Source organism: Alosa pseudoharengus, unplaced genomic scaffold, assembly GCF_046254945.1.
Source record: "Alosa pseudoharengus isolate Yale_2024_CS ecotype anadromous, Long Island Sound unplaced genomic scaffold, YU_APseudo_1.1 YU_APseudo_1.1_scf_3, whole genome shotgun sequence".
In the NCBI taxonomy this organism is placed as follows: domain Eukaryota; kingdom Metazoa; phylum Chordata; class Actinopteri; order Clupeiformes; family Clupeidae; genus Alosa; species Alosa pseudoharengus.
Window position 1 is genome coordinate 27,234,314 of NW_027468718.1, and position 21,883 is coordinate 27,256,196.

The 21,883-nt window shown below is 45.7% G+C and overlaps 1 protein-coding gene across 1 annotated transcript in view; it reads right to left on the reverse strand.

The window, feature by feature from the left end:
* Positions 1-21,883, reverse strand: part of abca12 (ATP-binding cassette, sub-family A (ABC1), member 12) — a 65,278-nt gene that overhangs the window by 13,165 nt on the left and 30,230 nt on the right. The window contains exons 39-75 of the mRNA XM_076262811.1: positions 21,709-21,827; positions 20,275-20,417; positions 19,920-20,093; positions 19,490-19,704; positions 19,103-19,293; positions 17,978-18,048; positions 17,356-17,501; positions 16,944-17,062; positions 16,646-16,794; positions 16,291-16,464; positions 15,843-16,048; positions 13,045-15,441; positions 12,626-12,729; positions 10,671-10,777; positions 10,253-10,461; positions 10,032-10,111; positions 9,780-9,904; positions 9,035-9,205; positions 8,217-8,381; positions 7,776-7,971; positions 7,528-7,667; positions 7,062-7,181; positions 6,881-6,971; positions 6,167-6,346; positions 5,651-5,939; positions 4,635-4,749; positions 3,891-4,220; positions 3,487-3,556; positions 3,236-3,370; positions 2,937-3,089; positions 2,598-2,781; positions 2,218-2,436; positions 1,817-2,013; positions 1,190-1,347; positions 848-1,084; positions 558-702; positions 76-322 (exon numbers count right to left, since the gene is read on the reverse strand). Coding sequence (XP_076118926.1) covers positions 76-322; positions 558-702; positions 848-1,084; positions 1,190-1,347; positions 1,817-2,013; positions 2,218-2,436; positions 2,598-2,781; positions 2,937-3,089; positions 3,236-3,370; positions 3,487-3,556; positions 3,891-4,220; positions 4,635-4,749; positions 5,651-5,939; positions 6,167-6,346; positions 6,881-6,971; positions 7,062-7,181; positions 7,528-7,667; positions 7,776-7,971; positions 8,217-8,381; positions 9,035-9,205; positions 9,780-9,904; positions 10,032-10,111; positions 10,253-10,461; positions 10,671-10,777; positions 12,626-12,729; positions 13,045-15,441; positions 15,843-16,048; positions 16,291-16,464; positions 16,646-16,794; positions 16,944-17,062; positions 17,356-17,501; positions 17,978-18,048; positions 19,103-19,293; positions 19,490-19,704; positions 19,920-20,093; positions 20,275-20,417; positions 21,709-21,827 — 8,271 coding nt within the window. The remainder of the gene's footprint in view (positions 1-75; positions 323-557; positions 703-847; positions 1,085-1,189; positions 1,348-1,816; positions 2,014-2,217; positions 2,437-2,597; positions 2,782-2,936; positions 3,090-3,235; positions 3,371-3,486; positions 3,557-3,890; positions 4,221-4,634; positions 4,750-5,650; positions 5,940-6,166; positions 6,347-6,880; positions 6,972-7,061; positions 7,182-7,527; positions 7,668-7,775; positions 7,972-8,216; positions 8,382-9,034; positions 9,206-9,779; positions 9,905-10,031; positions 10,112-10,252; positions 10,462-10,670; positions 10,778-12,625; positions 12,730-13,044; positions 15,442-15,842; positions 16,049-16,290; positions 16,465-16,645; positions 16,795-16,943; positions 17,063-17,355; positions 17,502-17,977; positions 18,049-19,102; positions 19,294-19,489; positions 19,705-19,919; positions 20,094-20,274; positions 20,418-21,708; positions 21,828-21,883) is intronic.

The following is a 21,883-nucleotide window of genomic DNA, read 5'->3' on the forward strand; positions in this document are numbered from 1 at the left end:
CAAGACATGTTTGTGGATGTCAGCGATCTCAATTTAGATCCAGCTTTTTAATTTAGACTGCCCCGGCGGACTGACCTGAAGAAGGCGTGCTGCTCGCCCGTGCGGTAGAGGCCAGGCGAGAGCTCCATCTCGGGGAAGTGCTGCAGGTCGCTCTTGATGGAGCCCAGGCCCATGGCGGCGATGACGAAGAGCACGGGCAGGACGACCTGGGCGAACATGCCCTTCAAGTCGCGCCGGGAGCGGTGCACGCGCTTCAGCAGCATGGCCACCACCTGCTGCCAGAACAGAGCCAGGCCACGCACGGTGGAGCTGCCCGTCAGACCTGCAGGGGGGGGGCGAGCGGGAGGTGCGGATGAGCGGGTGAGCGAGAGGTCTCGACAGACAAAGAGCTCGATACAGAGTGGAAAAAAACAGTCCCTGAAAAAAAACTGGTGTCTCAAAAGGCCTCAGCAAAGTGTGTGTGTGTGTGTTTTTATCCTGTCAACAGGAGATGAGGAAAAATGCTACTTGGGAGGAGATGGAAGTCAAATGGAGTCAAAATGAGGGGGATTTCTTACTGGCTTTGTCTCCAAAATTGAAGCTGCTCTCAGAGAGGTCGTCAGGTAGGCTGTCTCTGGAGGCGGCCATGTCAAGGACGGACTCAGAGACCGACCAGGGCCTCTCCACCGCCTCAGTCTCGTCTTTAGTCAGCTGGAGGAACACCTGGGAAGACAGCAGCTCGTCAGACATTAATCACACATTGTGTGTGTGTGTGTGTGTGTGTGTGTGTGTGTGTGTGTGTGTGTGTGTGTGTGTGTGTGTGTGTGTGTGTAGATCCTCCTCTTTTGTGTGTGTCAGCATCACCTACCTCCTCTAGTGTGGTGTCTGAGATGCCGTAGCAGCCCAGCTGGAGGGAGTCCAGGTTCTGGTCCAGGCCGGTGAGCAGTGAGCGGAAAGCGGCGGCGTTCTGGGAGCTGTACGGAGGCAGGCGGTAGACCACGTCTCCCACCTCGCCCTTCTTCATGCGCGCCTCGGGCAGGTAGGACTGGATGAAGGCCTTCAGCTCCTCGCCGTCAAACCTCTCCTCAGAGTCAGGAGTCTGCACCTGTGTTTAGGAGGAGAGGTATTTGATATCAGCACGCAAACACTACTGCATTAGTGCATGTTGCAACCAAACAACGTCTACGTGGGTGTCCACGCGGTCCATTACCTTCTTTGTGAGGGTCAGATTGTAGCCCTTAGCCAACTTGTCCTTGAGGTAGAAGGGAGAGCCACAGCACTTGAGACCGCCCCTCTCCAAGAACGCGATGCGGTCACTGAGAACCTCGGCTTCGTCCAGATGATGTGTGGACAGGATGATGGTGCGATCTGAAGGTGATGAAACAAGTAGACGCAAAGGCACATGTCCAGTTAACTCATGGGCTTAAAAATAGAGAATTAATAAGTAAGACAGACACAGACACACAGAAAAATGACTTGACCCTCCCAAACAGTAAAATATCTTCCTCTGCAATGAATCTCAGAAGATCCTAATTAAACACAAGAAACTGGAGCTGAGAGTGAGATAACTATCAGCCGTCAGTACGTCTGCTGTGGGATTCCTCTCCCTCAGTCTTTTCCCTCCTCAGCGGTGCACACCTTCAGAAAATCCATTTTCCCTTAATTAAATTCAAAATGAAAGCCAGGAGCGCGATAAGAACAAAGCCCCCCCCCCCCCCCTACCTCTCCCACCCGGAGTGCTAAGCGCCTTGGTGCGCCGCATTAAATGTCTTCCCCTTGTCTGACTTGTGATGGATCAGAGCGGAAGTGGGGGGTTTGCGGGGGCCAGGTGCCTCACCTGTCTTGTACTGCAGGATGATGTTCCAGATGCTGCGTCGGGAGCAGGGGTCCACGCCAGTGGTGGGCTCGTCCATGACAACCAGACGGGAGCCGCCGATGAAGGCGATTGAGATGGAGAGTTTGCGCTTCATGCCGCCCGACAGGGTGCCCACGCGCTTGTGCTGGTGAGCATACATGCCCGTTTCCTTCAGGATCCTATAGGAAGAGCGAAGAGGCACATTAAAACATGGATATCTTAGGGAGTTGTACTTTGCTAATAAACACTTTGACTGGGCTAGTTCAGAGCTCAGGACAAATGACAAGCTTGTGTAAACTCTACTTACTTTATGAATTTTTAAAAATCAACTGAAGAACACATACAAGTGTAATCTCTAGGCTTTTGAATTTGTCTGTACTCACCTCCGTACTTGCTCTTTCAGTTCTGCCTTTGACCAGTGGGGTGCTTTGATCTGACCGTACAAGAGCAGATGTTCTTTGGCCGTCAGGTGATCAAAGTGGACATCATACTGCATACACACTCCCAGATCCTGGCGGATCTCCTCAATGTTGGTCTGCATGTCTCTCCCATAGACCTCAATGGTGCCAGAGGTGGGGCCAAACAAACCAGTGAGCAGAGACCTACACAAAAATGTACAAATATAACAAACATGAAAACACACACTTCAAGAACACACACACACACACACACAGGCAATGCAAGCAGGGCAAAGGGCTGTAAAACCCGTCATTTAAATGGCTATTTTGTGTGGCCAGTCTTGATTTAGAACTAGTGCATTTACATGGTGGTGGTCTTTCCAGCTCCGTTGTGACCCAGCAGCGTGGTGACATGTCCCTCGTAGAAGGACAGGTTGAGGTTCTGGATGGCGTTCCTCTTTCCGTAGGTTTTGGTCAGGCCATGGAGGGCCACCCCCACTGGCATGGCAGGGAACTCACTGTCCTCATGCGTAGGGAACAGTCCATTACCTAAAGACAAAAACAATGTAACAATGAGCATGAGCATGTGTGTGAGAGGGGTGGATAAAGGAGTTGATAGATGAAGAGAAAGCGATATTCTTAGATTTATTTTTCATTAATAGCAAACCACCACAGTAACTAACAATTAAGATTGGATACTGCACCTTTTTTTTTACTATTTGCTGAATTCTTCTGCATCACGTTGGAGAACAGCAGCCCTTTGCCAGACTTCGTAGAGGTTGTTTGACACCCACACAAGTCAGCCCAAAAAGATGGCATCACAGGGAAGTACCAAGGAGCTGGGATTCCATATTTGCCTGTATGAAAAATAAAAAAAATAATCATAATCTTGCCAGCCACATTATCCTGTATCTTTTCCCTTTAAAAGGTTTTGTCATTTGAAGGTAAAAGAACTACATTGTGTTGCTTAAAATGTGAAAAGCAAAATAGGATCGAATAGTACCTGGGAAAACCATGCGAATGTATGCACCGATAATGAAGTAGACCACAGAGTCAATCAGGAGCAGCCAGCACAGCCATCCAAAGGACGAAGTGTCACCAGCTATGGGGGATACGTAGGCATTGCTCCACTGGATCCCTGCAGAGCACCAACACAAAGAGCAACACACAGTTAGGAACACACCTGAGACTCTTCCACAGACTTGTCTTTGTCTGCTCTCTCATGTTGTAAAACTAATCAGCTTCCAGGGCTACCTTCCTCCTGTGCCTCGTAGCGGGAGATGTATTGACTTGCATAGCTGAAACAGGTTGGTGAAAACAGACTCTGTGGGAGAGGAAAAAAAAGAGCAAAATAACACACATAATCCAACATTCACATCTAATCAAACTCTAGAGGATGCTCACCAAAATAAAGTCCTCACCAGTCTCAGGCCTGTTTCACACTGCGTGCGTGTTGTATGTGCGTGACTGCTGTGCTATCTGTTTATTTTCATTCCAGCGTGCATGATAACAGTTTATAACACTCATACTGCCCAGATGAGACGAACTGGCTTGATGAAAATCAAGATGTTCTGCACCTGTGTGCACCTGTGTGAAACAGGCATTTTCCTACCGATCATTAGCCCAGTGTGCCTGAGCCCTTGAGTGCTACTACTCACCAGAATGTTCTTGGTGGTGAACGAGAGGTTGCTCTCCATGGACATGACCACAATGAAGGGGAAGAAGCAGATGATGTAGATCAGGCTGCCGCTCAGGCCGGCGATGTTGGTCTTGTTGAAGAAGGTGCTGACCAGGAAGCTGATGGCCAGGATGCTGAAGCCGTAGTCGCACAGGTAGAGGAAGAGCAGGAAGGGGTCACTGTTGGGCAGAATCTTGCCCGCCTTCAGGATGATGGTGAGGATGACGATGGTGACCAGCAGAAAGACCGCGCTCTCGATGAACCAGGCAAAGAAATGGCTGATAGGGTTGACGCCCATCATTTTCATGTACTGCACGATGGGAAGGAAGTAATTTGGCATGATTAACAACATCACAAACCGAAGATATCACCCTCGTATTTCATACACAGTGATAAGTCAACCTATGGTGCCTCTGAGCTTTTTCTGATCATTTGAAGTCAGTCAGTATTGCAGTATTGATGCAAAATACAAATAATATCTATGGACCCTTTCAACAAGGTAAACAAAAACAATGCTTGAACATTCTATTTGGGCCCCAATCTACTTCCTCTGCATTAAGATAACATATGGAATGTTAAAAAGGAAGTCTTGTGGGGCCAACTATGATGCTGATAATGAAAATTCCATGAAAGGGTCTATAAAGTGGTATGTTAGACACAGAAGTTTTACGACTAGGCTCGTTATACAGTAGCTATTTCCAGGGTGTGATCAAAGACTGTTTACCTCGTGCAATCTCAGCTCCCTCTCGTGCACCAGCTTCTTGACAAAGTTGGCAATGAACAGCACCCAGGCAATCATGAGGACCAGAGGAAAGGCGAAGGAAATGCTCTCCAGGTACCTGAGAAATGAGACATCAGCACCTCAGTCGATGTCAGGCCACGCATATGCCACAGTATAGGAATGCAATCATTAAATCTCAAGAGTGAATCATAAAGACAAGTGGTGGAAAAATGGGAGAGCCCTTCATTTTACACGACAGATTACAGCAGATATAGACCCAGCACTGTTTTTTAAAGTGCCACAAATATTTCAAGGTGATGGTATCGGCAGAAGGGGCTATTACGTGATAAATCAGTGCAATGGGGATGTGTGCACATCACCGTATCACACCGCTGAAACACTAAGAGTTAGAACTAAGGATATTCTTTTCAAAGATGACAGATCAATGCCAGCCTCTCAGCGTAACTTACACTTGTTATGATTTATTGAAAGGCCAGTGTGGTGTTTGTCTCTGATGTTGTTAATCCGAAAACACAAACAAATGTAAATGCCATGGTAAATCTCAAGGCTGCATGTGCACTATATATTGTCCACGTCTGAGTATGAATGCATTACTCTGGGTGTGTGAATATTCCTGTGTATGTGTGTGTGTGTGTGTGTGTGTGTGTGTGTGTGTGTGTGTCTACTTACGTATGTATGCATGATGCCTGTGTGGATTTCTTTAACTTGTATATATGTGTGTGTGTGTGTGTGTGTGTGTGTGTGTGTGTGTGTGTGTGTGTGTGTGTGTGTGTGTGTGTGTGCGTGCGTGCGTGCGTGTTTGTGAGTCTGTGTGCGCGTGCGCGTGCGTGTGTGTGTGGGGTGTGTGTGTGTGTGTGTGTGTGTGTGTGTGCGTGTGCGTGTGTGTGTGGGGTGTGTGTTTGTGCGCGTGCGTGTGCGCGTGCGTGTGTGTGTGGGGTGTGTGTTTGTGCGCGTGCGTGTGCGCTTGCGTGTGTGCGCGTGCGTGTGTGCACACTCACTCATCCTTGGCAAAGCAGGGGTAGGGGAAGGCCTGGAGTTGGACGGCTGGATCCTGCACTGGCTGGCCCAGCTGGCTCTCAATGATGGCTCTGTCGATGGCCTCCTGCAGGTAAATGAAGCCTCGGTTGTACCTCTGTGTCCTTGTCATGCTGATGTAGTTCTCCCTCACCCAGAAGGGGTTACGTGCCCGGTCGGTACGCATGGAGTTGTCAATCTGCATGCGGATGGTGTAGTCCACCTTTGGAGGCAGGGTGCTGGATTTGTCTTCAGGAAGTTTGAATATGATGCCTGAAAGAAGAATGAGTGTTTTTTTTTCTCCAAGTAATGCAAGGGCCATGGAAGTGGGTTTTTACTTGTCATGGCCAACGGACCATATTACTGCAATTCTGACATCCACTTCACAGCGAGGACATATTCAAAAAGGATGTTAGATGAGGTCAGTTCGCTCTGACTTGTGCTGACTGGGAGAGGCAGGTTCAGAGTGAATTCAGGCCTTAAAATGGTGAATGCCTTACTTGCGTAGAGGTCTCGTGATTGAGTCAGGGCCTCTGCTTGCTTGTCCATCTCCTCCTCGTTGCTCATCGGCTTGTAGCGGTCAAAGTTCACGCAGGAGGAGAGGTTCATCATCAGACTGGACAGAGTGGTGATCTGCGTCACAATGAACTTGTTTTTCGCCAGGAGCTCAGTCATGTTAGCTGGGCAATCACAAATAGGAAAGAAATGTGTAAGTGGGAAGAATGCCATCAAACTTCTGCAATAAAAAAACTTAACAGCTAGCATATGCTTTTTGCTTTCATATACTGTGACCTATTGTCTTTTGGCCTGTGCATGATGGATCTTATAATTAATTAACCCATTTACTCCTAAAATGCCTGCTAAAAACGGCTATAGAATCCTATGGCATTCTAGACTAAATAACCTTATTTCCTGAGGGTTTTCTGAAAACATACTAAAAATTGTCAACGTCTACCAAAATTTTATATTTAAGCCTCTGTAGCACCTAGAAACATGAAATAAAAAGCATGCTGCGCTACGCAGCATCCAGCGGGAGGGTCAATGTTGCGCTACGCAGCATCCAGCAGGAGGGTCAATGTTGCGTCATGCAGCATCCAGCGCGAATGGGTTAATGAGGTTGCATATGTTCTCTCTTCAACCTGTGAATATTTGAGCATTGCGGGATTACTCATTTTGTGAATAATTCATTGTAATCCAAACTTAAAATCACTCACAGAAGTTCAGGAGAGTATCCTTCATCTGTCCAACATTGATGTTTGTCTGTGCCTCAATGAAGTTCTGAACAAATGGATTCCTGAGGGAATTCTGTAGAGATTGCAGAATATTTTAATGAGCATACAAACATTCCAGGTCCATCCAGACCAACTGGAATAGTCTACAACAGATTTTGTATACCTGAAGTAATGGCAAGGTCTGATTCAGAAGTTTTGCTGACTGCATCACATATGATGATGACTGGATCCACTCCTCAGAGTAGGTCCTTAACTGGCCAAACTGATGCAGCGTGCCATTGGACTGGTGTGGGGAGAGAATGAACACATGTCGATAAGGAAGGGTCAGCCATGCTTGGGCCTTCATTAGATTTAACAACCAGAAACAAACTACTATTGAGGCAAACCGCTACAACAGACATAGTAAGTTACAAGACTACCTACCACAAAATGAAAATCTAAACACCTTGCATTAAAAACCATAAAATGATCACTACACATGGCAGATTAGATTGAAAAAATATACATAACATAAGATAAAATAGACCCCAGCAAAGCAAGAAACCCAGACTCAACTCCTAGTGGCCTATTGTGCTTCTTGTGTCTCAGTAAGCTCCCTGTGCTGATGTTGGACTGTGCAGAGCTCTTACCTTCCTGATGATCTCTCTGGTGAGGGGCGTGTCTGGGGTGTAGAGCACCTGGCCCAGCAGCATGGGCTTCAGGAAGGCCCAGGCCACAGCGCCGCCCGTCGTGTTCACCATGTCCAGGTAGAAGTTCATGCAGAATGGCGCTGGAATGCAAAACAGTTCACATCACTGTATGTAGTTACAGGCAAACACCTCGTTGCTCCATGTTAGTGTATGTAATTGTGGGAGAATGTTGTACACCGATATCTTACAGGCATCCCGGGGAATCTTGAACTTATCGATGAGTTCATCTCTGCTGTGATCGGATCTGGTCGAAGGGTCAGTCTCTGTCATGATGGGCAATTTAGAGATGCCAAAAAGCGCCATGATTCCATTTCGGCACAGGGCACGGGAAATCGTGGTGAAGGTTGACTTGCTGGAGATGGTGGAGCGCTTGCCCCTCACCAGCTGCATGGTGGGAAGCAAATAGAATGACAGAGATGAGAGCCATCGGCATGGATACACAGGTGATACAAATGCAAATACAGCACAGTGTAAGCAAACAACAGTCCACTGAAAGACCCAGGTTATACTTCAAAACAAAACAGGGGTGCGTTTCCCAAATCCATAGTTGCTAACTAAGTTGGTTAGCGCTCTGACCACAGTTGGCCACTACTAGCCTAGAGGCACATCTGCTAAGAGCTGACACTCACGCCGTGGAACTCGGAGTCCGCCACCAGGTTGAGGTTACCGAAGGACATCAGGTACTCCTGCAGCGTTTGGATGGCGGGCAGCAGCTTGTTCATCATGTCCATCAAGAAGCGCACCATCTGTATCATGACTCTGACCAGGCCCTGCATGTCACTGGACAGCAGCATCTACCGGAGAGAAAGGAGGGGAGAACAGGAGTCAGTGGGCCGCGAGGAGTGGGCAGCCCAGCCAATGAGCCGCTCTCATACTCTCACAGTTTAGTGCAGTGGTCAAACATACCATTAACTCTATGATTAACATTATAAATTTCACAAGCTAAAATTACAATATTAGACATTATATACATGTTAGGGGTTTGCCATTACCCATTTAAATAGTCTAGATCAACATGTGGAAGAGGATGATTTTTCAGTTACATGACATTTTCTAGCACTGTAACATAGCATACATATATGAATGAATCTACACTATGTGTCATAAAGCACATACACAATATAGAAAACACATGCATATATGAATTAATCTATACTATGTGTCATAAAGCACATACACAATATAGAAAACACATGCATATATGAATGAATCTATACTATGTGTCATAAAGCACATACACAATATAGAAAACACATGCATATATGAATGAATCTACACTATGTGTCATAAAGCACATACACAATATAGAAAACACATGCATATATGAATTAATCTACACTATGTGTCATAAAGCACATACACAATATAGAAAACACATGCATATATAAATTACTGGTAATCTACACTATGTGTTATAAAGCACATGCAGAATATAGAAAATCCTCACCTTGTACACGAGATTCTCTACACTTGCGTGGCGGACGAACAGAATTACAAAGTTGTACCACTGGTCAGCTCGGAGTGAACAGAAGGTCTTGAAGAGGAGCGTGTATGTGGTATTTAACTGCAGCATGGAGGGGTCACTGCAGTGGCGCAAGTTGGTCAGCAGAGCCAGAATCTGTGAACAGGAGCAAGAAGAAACCATATCTACTGTGTGAGTCACTTACAGTGGCTCTCAAGCAGCAACATTCAAAATTGTAGCCCTGAACCACAAAAAAAACATGCTATTGATTTTATATGTCATAATAAAATAATACTTTACACCCGCATCCAGACAGATGTATTTCTCTGATGCAAGACTACCACTACTGCCCTTATACACAGATCCAGCACAGCAGGGATTTTAGTGCACAAGAGTATGTCTCTATGGTGATATTCAACACGGCCAAGACATGATTATTCAATGAAAATGCCACTGAGGTTCCTTTCGATATGATATATTCATCTCTAAACATTCTGACAAAAATGTGTGTGTGTGTGTGTGTGTGTGTGCGCATGTGTGTGTGCACGTGTATGTGTGGGTGTGTGCATGTGTGTGTGCGTGTGTGTGCGTGTGTGTGTGTGTGTGTGCATGTGTGTGTGTGTGTGTGTGTGTGTGTGTGTGTGTGTGTGTGTGTGTGTGTGTGTGTGTGTGTGTGTGTGTGCGTGTGTGTGTGGGGGAAGAGAGGAGAGACAGTGTGTGAGCATGATACCTGCAGGTTGCTGCTGGGCAGTGTGAGATTCAGCAGCGCCTCAATGATCTCAGGAGAGATCTGTGTGTATTTATGGACATCCACTGCAAAGGCTGTGACATTCTGGAATAACTCAGCCACCTTCACTGTTAAACAATGCAAAAGACAGATTAATAGTGCAAAAGCAGTACCAGTACTGAGCACCTGCTGATTTGATACTGACAATGGTACTGCCTGTCAGGGTGGAGTTGTACTTGGCCTGTATTGGCATACCTTGTGGAGCAGTCATGTTGATTTCCAGTGGTGCAAATGAGCTTACATTGAAACCAATCACCTGGGAGACAACATTGTTCCTACAACACACACACACACACACACACACACAAAATGAGATCACCACGACATACTAGCATAACAATAAACCTTCACACATTCCAAACATCCATAAACTTATATTGACAAGCTAACTATGAAACATTGTGAAGGTACAATACCAGTCAATTTCTAAGTTGTAGGTAGCAGGGTCCCCGATGAACAGCTCAAACAGCACATTATACAGGTCAGCGCCATCTTGTGTCATGTTGGTGATGATCTCATGGAGAGCCTGCATGGCAGGGGCCACTGACTGGCACAGGAGACCAGATGGGAGGGAGAGGGTCTGGGTGAGCTGCTGGACAGCTTCCATCCTCTCCAGAGCACACAGCTACAGCGAAACACGGAGAGAAAGAGAGTGTGAGCAAAGTCAGACCATTAGGACACCTTTCAGCACCGTATGCCTGACTGGGTTTAAAAGGCCATTTTTGACCTGAGCATGCGGCAAAGGAGATTGTGGACTGAACTAAGAGTGCAGATGCACTCGGCAAACTGTATCTTTTAAAAAAAATAAAAAACGCATTTCTCTGCGATTCCAACCTGAGAGGCGAAGCGCCGCAGCATCAGACTGTAGTTGGCATTCCACATGTCAGTCATCAGGAGCTCGGATGCTGTCTGCACGGTGTGGAGCAGGAGGTTCAGGTTGTCTGCAAAAGCACCAGGGGAAGAGGGGGAGATGGGTACGGAACAAAACAAAAGATCAGCTCTCGCAGTGGCAGCTGTGGGCCCCTTTGGGCATCATTACAATCTCCTCACTCTGAGGGGCAAGTTCTCCGCAAAGCGGCAACTGACAGGGCCAAGCTGAAAGAGGCCGACTGGGTTGGGCTCTGCATGAAGTTGTGTGCAGAAAAAAGATCTGACAGGCCCCGTAGACGCAGCACCCCGAGCAATAAACAAGACAAGGCAGGAGTAACACTAAATCCATAACAAGTCGACGCTGCTGATAACACACAGGAATAGGGTAGAAAAGGAAACAAGAACATGTCAGCAAAAATCCAATCTTAGGATAGAGAGAGTAAGTCACTACTAGCAAGGCTAGCTTAGGATAGAGAGAGTAAGTCACTACTAGCAAGGCTAGCTTAGGATAGAGAGAGTAAGTCACTACTAGCAAGGCTAGCTTAGGATAGAGAGAGTAAGTCACTACTAGCAAGGCTAGCTTAGGATAGAGAGAGTAAGTCACTACTAGCAAGGCTAGCTTAGGATAGAGAGAGTAAGTCACTACTAGCAAGGCTAGCTTAGGATAGAGAGAGTAAGTCACTACTAGCAAGGCTAGCTTAGGATAGAGAGAGTAAGTCACTACTAGCAAGGCTAGCTTAGGATAGAGAGAGTAAGTCACTACTAGCAAGGCTAGCTTAGGATAGAGAGAGTAAGTCACTACTAGCAAGGCTAGCTTAGGATAGAGAGAGTAAGTCACTACTAGCAAGGCTAGCTTAGGATAGAGAGAGTAAGTCACTACTAGCAAGGCTATCTTAGGATAGAGAGAGTAAGTCACTACTAGCAAGGCTAGCTTAGGATAGAGAGAGTAAGTCACTACTAGCAAGGCTAGCTTAGGATAGAGAGAGTAAGTCACTACTAGCAAGTATGCTGAAAATAACTTCCCCAAACAAGTGACAAGTTTATGAGGTGAATTCAATTAATTAAATCAAAATGGGTGGAATTATCTGATTATGAAGATGTAAAGAGCACAGGTGTACACTCAAAGAAAGACAGAGGCATAACATTCTCCCTAGAAATCAGTCTGTTTTTTGAGCTGTACAGTGAAACCGTAGCTGGAGGAGGCGAGGAGGAGGAGATTCTCTATCCAAGCCTGGTAATGAGATTTATTAAGACACTGAGTGGCTCCATCTTGGAGGATGGCCATATGCCTTCCAACTAGCTGTGCTTTTGCCAGGCTGACATTAAGATTACAGTGCATAGGCAAAATTTAGATGAGTAACACAAGATTTTAGCCTCAAACTGAATCAGCAACGCATGTACACGCACAAACACACACACACATACACATACACACACACACACACACACACACACACACACACACACACACACACACACACACACACACATACACACAAGCACACAGACACAAACACACAGAGACACAAAGACACAAACACACAGACACACATACACAGATACACAGACACATAGACACACACACACTCACATGCAAACACACGCACACACATATGCACACACGCACACACACACACACACTCACACAAACACTTTGCTCAATGATGCATTGATCCATAAGAATTATGGCTACCAAGAAATTATATTTAGTCAGTGGGCTCCATATCGTGCAGAAGACATTACCCAGACAAATTGTGATCATGCCTGGATGCAACAACTTGAGTTGAAAGCAACAAAGGTACTTGCTAGTTTAGATGCCGTATACAATAAAACAGCAAAAAAACAAGACAGGATAAATGTACAGTAAAACCTGGAGTGACAGTGAAACTAAGACAGGTAATGTTTGGGCAGTGTTGTACCTTCAGTTTCACTGGTCAAGATGATAGTTATGTTCTTAATGAGGCCAGTGTAAGGAAGGCCATCAGGGAGGCTTTTGGCAATGTCTGCCAGAACCATGGGTAATCTGTAGGAACACACAAATGAGCTCAGTCACTTCAACAAGCTCAGCAGAATCACACATCGCATGGTTCTTTCTGTGTACGGCTCTGTGCAAATTGGGCCTACTTGGATCAATTATGGTAATACAATTCCACGAATCCTAGGGTTTGCTCTTTTCACAGTTCAAAACTTATGCTATTTCTGAAGACGTAGGCAGTTATTAAGTCTAAATGCCAAGCAGGCAGAAAATATGAAGTGAAATCGCCTAAGGGCAAAAGGGTTGGCCCTGTTAACACCTTTTCATTTATAGGAAGAGAACATGATGTGAGAGGCAACTTACTTGTCCACCCAGTTTGTGCTGTTCATCATGAACAGATGGCCCGCATTCATCGTGGTCGCCCCCAGAACCACTCTGGCCAGATTCGTCTCAATGCTGCTGTCGGCTAAAGAGAGAAGGCCATGGATGTTGTGGAGGATCTGCTTGGAGAGCTCGGCTGCCTGCGTCAAGGGGTCACTGCCGGAGAGAAGGGTCTGGAGGGCCTTCTGCAGGGTGGCCTCTAGGTCTCCCAAAACATTGCCTGTGGTCTCAGCAACGGAATACTGCACCATGGTCTGAAGGGTATGAGCAAAGTCTGAGATGATGGACATAGCTCCCTCGAGGTCCCCTGTGCTGCTGGTGTAATTAACGGCCCGGTCGACGTTCTCCAGGAAGATGAGCGACACGTTGAGGTAATGGCTGCCTTCGGCTGGCATCACTGTACTCAAAGTGACCACCGCGCGCCTGAGCGAGGTGAGGGCAAGCGTCAGGTCTGATGAGGACGAGGCCATCAGCAGACCCTCAAAGACACTGACGGACACTTGGTTGGACACGACAGCGAGGACGTGTGCAGGGCCATACGCGTTCATAGACACTGGGCCTTCTGTGATGTTGAGGATGGTCAGAAGGGAGGCCGTGACTTCCTGAGAGATGTTAAAGAAGGCCAGACGGATCTGGTTTGTGCTGGACACCCCGGAGAGAGCCGAGAGGAGGGCCGGCCTGAGGGCGGCAGTGTACATCTGCATGTCCTCGGGGAGGAGGGCAAGAGTCTGCTCGATGCCCTGGATCACCATCATCTGTTTCTCCTGGTCACTGGTGAATGTGTGGCTGACGGTGGAGAGGTTCCACAGGATGTGTGAGGCCAGGGCACTGCTCAGGACCACCGGGTAAACCACCTCCTGGATGGAGTGGCCGCCGGGGAGGCTGATCTCCCCAGAGTAGGCGAACACATGGTTCAAAGAGCCTGAGATTATATCAGCTGACTGCAGCACTTTCTCAACATCGTGTGGATATGAGATAAGCATGGCAAAAGCTTTGATCATCTGCCCTGAGGTGTTGAAGTACATGAGGTTCTCTGTTGAGAGAACCGGGGCGAAAGCTCTCACAGTTTGGTCTAGAGCCATCAGGTAAGGTAACAGGCTTGTCTGTGATCCTGGTTTGGAGGCAGTGGCAATGATGTCTTTGAGAATAGCTGTGATCTGTGGGCTGATGTCTTCAGCTTCTTCGATATTCTGTAGGAGAATGTTATTGAGAGCAGTGAGAAACTCTGAGGCTATATCAGTGATGTTCTCTTTGCGACTGATGAGGTGATCCACCACACCAGAGAGCTGTTGAGCCATCTGCTCAATTCTCTGAGCAATGTTGAGAGAAGGCTGGTGAGACAGTATCATGGCCATGTCAACTGTTCTGGCGAGACTCTCTGCCAGCTTCTCAAGCTTGCCCAAGTCCTCCACACTCCAGCCATCCTCTGCAATCTCCATGAACAACTCCACAAAATTCATGGTCTGGCTGGGGAGCATCAGGTGGGACAGCACATTCAGGGCGGTGTCGATGGTTTCATCGTGTGCTGAGCTTCCGGTCATATCTCTTGTTACGCCCTTCAGAAAAATAGCCAGATCAGGGTTGGAGAAGAAGACATGGACAGTCTCGATGATTTCTTCTGGCGTGGGTGGGATGGCCAGAGCTTCGAACAAGGCATTGTAGTCGATCTCCAGGAGGTCCAGGAAGTCATCCATGGGCCCCCTCATGGCCTCCCGCCGCGTCCTCCTGGATGGAGCCTGACCAACTGAAATAAGGTTCCTTTGCAGTTCTTCTAGGAGGCCATCCAGTGGGGCAAAGAAGTCGCTTGTACGGGTGATCTGTCTCAGCATGTTCAATGCATTCCCAACAATGTCAGTGAAAATATCAGAGCCAGGCAGGTCTGAGGTGAAGAGTGACACCATCTTTAAGACAGCCTGAGCCACATGGTAGATTTTCCGAAGAGCCTCAGTGAGGAATCCCATACCGGTTTCTTGGGTGGTTCCGAACCAGTTGACTAATTCAATGGCTCTCGCCAGGACAACACTTGAGGAACTGGACGCAAGAATCTGCTCCAATGCACCATATGCCATAGGCCAGTCACCTAGTAGCTTCATCTGAATGACCTCCTTGATAACAAATTTCAGAAGTCTGTCGATGGATGGTCCATCAATGTTGTTGTCTCCGCTGAGCAGCAGGTGAATGGACTCACTTGTGACATTCATCCCAGTCAGGAGAATATCAAGGGCCTCCATGAACACCTGCTGGCCTGATGTGGTGTTCATCAGATGCTGGCTGTTCTGCAGGGTGTACTCGACGGCCTTCTCCACGGCCTGGATATAGGGGAGCATCCAAGGAGCAACCAGCTCCACTTGATCTAGTGCCATCTCGAGTCCTGAAAAACTGAAATAAAGACATCAGTTATAAAACTTTTTATAAAAATGTATTTATTTATTTATTTCTCATACATGTCTTGTGTTCTGTCTTTAAGGATGATTTAACTCTTTACATTCATATTTGTTGAGCTAAGGATCCAATGAATATGGAAAAAGTTGTATTATCTCATTAATAAACAGCACATTAAGGTACTTCTTCAAACAGCTGTTACACAATATGTTAAACATACCTTGGAATTTTAAACAGGTTCAAGGTTATGTGGGCGGACTAATACATGCATGCTTACCTAGTTCAGCATACCAACTGTGACACACCCGATACCATTCAAAACATTTCAGTTTTGCAACTTTTGTTGTGCACTTAAATACTAAAGAATTCAAAATGTAAGGAGGGATAAGCATGGCAACCTTTGATACAACTGCAGATTAAAAAGCTGTTCATTCCAGTAATCTGGGCTTCCTGCTGGCAGGCTGGCAGATATGTGATCTATGAGGACTGTGATTAGCTGTTGAGAAGCGTAGGTCTGGGACAGGCTGGCATCGTAGAGAGACCCCAGAACCTGCACAATCTTAGCTGCTGTGGCATTAACCGACTGGGCCTCTGGTCCAGCTCCCTGTGCAGAAAGAGTAAAGCAAATGCATCACATGCAAAACACCGCATACAGAAGATGCATCCCTATAGACCTTACAGTCAACAATATAGATCTACAGTGCCATCTAGTGGTTGGTTCTGTAAGGACAATTGAACACCAAAAAATACAAAATAAAAAAAATAAATAAATAAATAGAGTTTTTGATCAAGGATTTTTACTGGCTAAAGCTACAACTTCAGAATGAATGAGAGTTTTCATTTTACCGTTGTGTTGAATGGTGGGAAATATCCAGTTAAGTTACTGGCCTCAATGAAAGGGGCCAGGCTGATGTGGCACCACATGCTCAGACTGCTGGGAGGGACCCCCGCCGCTTCTCCAGCCCCCTCCCACATTTTCAGCACATCGCTGCAATTCAGTGCTCTGCCCTCTTCAGCAGTCTAAGGGACACAGTTGTGACAAAAATCACATATAAGTACTGCCCTTGCATTGTTACTACAAAACTTGTCTTTGGAGATAAAAAAAACAGCAATGGATTGCAGGGGTGGGGTGGGGGTGGGGTTGCATGGGGCTTATATGTTAACTATGCATTATTGGCCTTAACACTCTGTTATGTACAACCTGTATGGCAACTTCAATGGTGTGCTGTAGAGCCAGCTGGAACTCTCTGAAAAAGTCAGCCATGTCGAAGGTGCTGGTGCTGGTTTTTACAGTCTGGAGCAGGTTTGTGGTGAGGTTTAACAGAGGCTCCTGTACGCTGTGGATGAACTCTAAGGAAAAGGGGGGAAATGATGGTCAGAAACCAGCTGCTAAAACCAGGGGGGTACACTACAGGACTGGAAACAGCATGCAGAAATTGATGGAACCGTAGCCTTTGCACACGATAATAAATTAAATAGAACATTGTTGATTAAAACACCTGCTTGAGCATTCAGATTGTCTGCCATCATTGAGAAGACATGGAGAGTGGAGGGAACTTCATTCCAGGCAGGGGTCCCTCTGATGGTTGTCAAAAGAACTGCAACAATCCTTTCAAGCCTGTGTAATATGGAATGTATATTAATCATGGAAACAATTCTGTAAAATACACATTTTTACATATGTAAATGTAAATACTTTTAAACTATATTCGTATTTAAGTAAATTACTTAATGTAATATGCATATATATATTGTCATATATAATATTTAAAAAGAGGCACCATAGAGTCTAGGGTCAAAAGGCCAGCTGTCTTGCTAGCTGAGGTATTTTGATTATATATTTGCCATTGTTCAGTACAAGCTGGTCAGATTTTCACTGGATTTCCAAGATTTAGTGATCCAAGGCTTTACCTTTCAAAAGTGTGTTGATCAGCCTGTCCAGTGATGATTTGCATGAGAACAGGGAGTGCGTCAGCAAAGACCTTGGCAGAGTGTGGAGTCAGACCCTGGACCTGATCCCCAAGAAGAGGGAGGAGGGACCCCAGGACCCCTCCGAGCTGAGGGACAGAGAGATTGCACACACCCATTGCTTAGAATGGAAAAATACTTTGGAACAAATATGTACTCAGTACTATATCAGTAATGCTGTAAGTATGCAGCAAAAGGCTTGTCATGAGATTCACAGGAGATTTCATAAGTCTGCAATCAGTGGCAGCATCACATACTTCTCCTGGTTGACATGAAATGATTGATGGTATATTGGACCAGATAAAACTTTGGATATTATTTGGGTTTTACATCCATCCTTGCATAACTGAGTTTCACATCAAATACAAAGAGATATTCATGGGTATATGTACTTAAATGTTATGTGTGTGGGAAATTGAGTAGTTTTAAGTTTTCATACATTCTTTTTTAATGGAATATTTTAAGAAACATGCTACAACCCTGTCTAACTGGTCTAGCAGTGCTGCTAACTGGGACTACAGAGCATGTGAGAGGATGAGTACAATATGAAAACAAATGTAGACACCTGTTCTGCAACATCTTCAATATCCGTGAAATTCAACGTTCCCAGACCTTCCAAAATGTCCATGGGGCTTCCTGTTAAAGTACAGAGACAGCACTTAAACATCACACCCACACTGGCATTGTGTCATTATAAAATTCAAAGTACTTTGTCTCGGCATGTCCGTGTCTGTGAAAATATCAGAGCCAGGCAGGTCTGAGGTGAAGTGTGACACCATCTTTAAGACAGCCTGAGCCACATGGTAGAGTTTCCGAAGGGACTCAGTGAGAAATCCCATACCGGTTTTCTTGGGTGGTTCCGAACCAGTTGACTAATTCAATTAGCCTGACAAGCCAGACCCACATTAAAATGTAGGGTCTGGGCACTCACCGTTCGCAGTGCTCAGTCCAAGGGGCGGGATAATCGGTTGTCTTTCAAATTCCCTCTGCACGCAATAGGACAGCGCTATGAGTCCCATGCGTTTCCAGCGGAGCTAGTTGGCTAGTTTAAACTTTTGCCAACTTAATAAAAGCTTAACTCGTGTCACACTGTTCGCCAACAGCAACATTATCTTATTTGTTTTCAAGTAGCAGGGAATTCAAGCCAAACCGTTGCAACTCTGCCATCAATCATTATGTTAAGCCCACCTAACGACTCTATACACGATTTGATTGGCCTGATAGAAGTTTAATTTTTCGAGCTCACAAGCCAATGGAGAGTTGCTAGACTAGCCCTGGCAGCAAATGTAATTAGCTGCCGCTAGGGTGCGTCTAGATTTCTAGGCTATAATTCAATGGCTCTCTTGTGGAATTGGATGCAAGAATCTGCTCCAATGCACAATATGCCATGGGCAGTGACAGAGTGACAGAGGGGGCATTTTTGATTTCCAAGGGGCCACTATTTTATTTTTGGGTGTGGGAGGGGGTTGGCTTAATGTAATCAACAAGTAGTTTAAAAGCAGCTTACCACCAACAACCCAGCAGTGTTTTAACATTAGCCTAACAGCTATCCTAAAGCTCCCCTATTAGCACCAGTCACCTAGTAGCTTCATCTGAATGACTTCCTTGATAACATATTTCAGAAGTCTGTCGATGGATGGTCCATCAATGTTGTTGATGTCTCCGCTGAGCAGCAGGTGAATGGACTCACTTGTGACATTCATCCCAGTCAGGAGAATATCAAGGGCCTCCATGAACACCTGCTGGCCTGATGTGGTGTTCATCAGATGCTGGCTGTTCTGCAGGGTGTACTCGACGGCCTTCTCCACGGCCTGGATATAGGGGAGCATCCAAGGAGCAACCAGCTCCACTTGATCTAGTGCCATCTCGAGTCCTGAAAAACTGAAATAAAGACATCAGTTAAAAAACTAAAACATGCATGTTTACCTAGCTTAGCATAGACAAAATATCAGAATATATCATCAACTGTGACACACTGGATACCATTCAAAACATTTCAGTTTTGCATTACTACTACTTTTGTTGTACACTCAGACACAAAAAAAATCTAAATTTAAGGAGGGATAAGAATGGCAACCTTTGATACAACTGCAGATTAAAAAGTTGTTCATTCCAGTAATCTGGGCTTCCTGCTGTGATCCCTGGCAGGCTGGCAGATATGTGATCTATGAGGACTGTGATTAGCTGTTGAGAAGCGTAGGTCTGGGACAGGCTGGCATCATAGAGAGACCCCAGAACCTGCACAATCTTAGCTGCTGTGGCATTAACCGACTGGGCCTCTGGTCCAGCTCCCTGTGCAGAAAGAGTAAAGCAAATGCATCACATGCAAAACACAGCATACAGAAGATGCATCCCTATAGACCTTATACAGTACATACAGTCAACAATATAGACCTACAGTGTCATCTAGTGGTTAGTTCTGTAAGGACAATTGAACATTAAAAACTACTAGATTTTGGAACCAGGATATTTACTGGCTTCAGAATGAATGAGAGTTTTCATTTTACCGTTGTGTTGAATGGTGGGAAATATCCGGTTAAGTTACTGGCCTCAATGAAAGGGGCCAGGCTGATGTGGCACCACATGCTCAGGCTGCTGGGAGGGACCCCCGCCGCTTCTCCAGCCCCCTCCCACATTTTCAGCACATCGCTGCAATTCAGTGCTCTGTCCTCTTCAGCAGTCTAAGGGACACAGTTGTGACAGAAATCACATATAAGTACTGCCCTTGCATTGTTACTACAAAACTTGTCTTTGGAGATAAAAAAAACAGCAATGGATTGCAGGGGTGGGGTGGGGGTGGGGTTGCATGGGGCTTATATGTTAACTATGCATTATTGGCCTTAACACTCTGTTATGTACAACCTGTATGGCAACTTCAATGGTGTGCTGTAGAGCCAGCTGGAACTCTCTGAAAAAGTCAGCCATGTCGAAGGTGCTGGTGTTTACAGCCTGGAGCAGGTTTGTGGTGAGGTTTAACAGAGGCTCCTGTACGCTGTGGATGAACTCTAAGGAAAAGGGGGGAAATGATGGTCAGAAATAAACTGTTAAAATCAGGGGGGTACACTACAGCAGTGTTTCCCAAAGTCTGGGTCGCGACCCACGGGTGGGTCGCAGGAGAATTTATTTGGGTCGCCAGCCCAGCACAATTTATGTTGTGTTATAGGCCTAACTGATACCATTTGTCATTTGATACCAGGAAATGTAACAGTTTTCTATTAGGATGTAGTTTGTTAACTACCACAGTTACGGTTTTGTCATAAAAGCTCATGAAACTGGCGCATGAAACTGGGGGACGAACGCATCGCAGAGGGGGAGCCAGAGCATGGATATCTACCTCTCAAAATGAAACCGTTCTGTGGGGCGCCTGCCATGACCTGTACCTCGCAGTTGCAAACTGCAAGGGACATGAATCCGCCTATTTGCACGAACATTAACAGATACCAGTTCCTCAACTTTACCGATTAAAATCTAGTGACCGTGCTGTCAACTAAAGCAGACATCCATAGACCGGATAAGGATATTCAATTTGCATGTAGATAGTTTCGATTGTAGATACAATCTTTAAAGTTAATAGCAACCTCCTCACATTCTTATTTCTGATTTAAAATGCACAACAGTGCATTAGGCCTATATTAGGCTACAATTTAAATAGACATTTTAAACACAATTTCTCTCGTTTTCTACCTCGCGAACTCCAAAGTAAAGGCGCATTCTTCCGGCTATTGCCCAAAAGCCTCTTGTTCTGATATAGCGACTATATAATATAATACAACAATACAATATAACGACTTGAGTTATTTGCTGTTTACATCGGAATTGACGTCCACAGTGTTATGGACCCATTTGTCTGCAACGCAACGTAGCCTACAACATTTTTTTTAGAAATACAGAAACAGCTTTACTATGCTGACGAATGCGCAACATGCGGGAATTTCCCCAAACTCTCGGATGCGCATTAAAACGTATCTTTTCAGTAGTCATTTCCAACTTTTCACGCTGATGGTGCTCAAAATGCAACACTACCGTGTTCAAAGCAGGATCGATCCTATAGCAATGTATGGTTGGGGGAGGCATAGAAAAGTTGGAGAACCTGTGGCCTAAAACAATGTTGGTGGTTGCAGGGTAGATTTGAAGTGAAATGGGTCGCGATGGTCTGTCATTTTTAAAAAGTGGGTCGCCAGAAAAAAAGTTTGGGAAACACTGCACTACAGGACTGGAAACAGCATGCAGAAATTGATGGAACCGTAGCCTTTGCACACAATAATAAATTAAATAGAACATTGTTGATTAAAACACCTGCTTGAGCATTCAGATTGTCTGCCATCATTGAGAAGACATGGAGAGTGGAGGGAACTTCATTCCAGGCAGGGGTCCCTCTGATGGTTGTCAAAAGAACTGCAACAATCCTTTCAAGCCTGTGTAATATGGAATGTATATTAATCATGGAAACAATTCTGTAAAATACTCATTT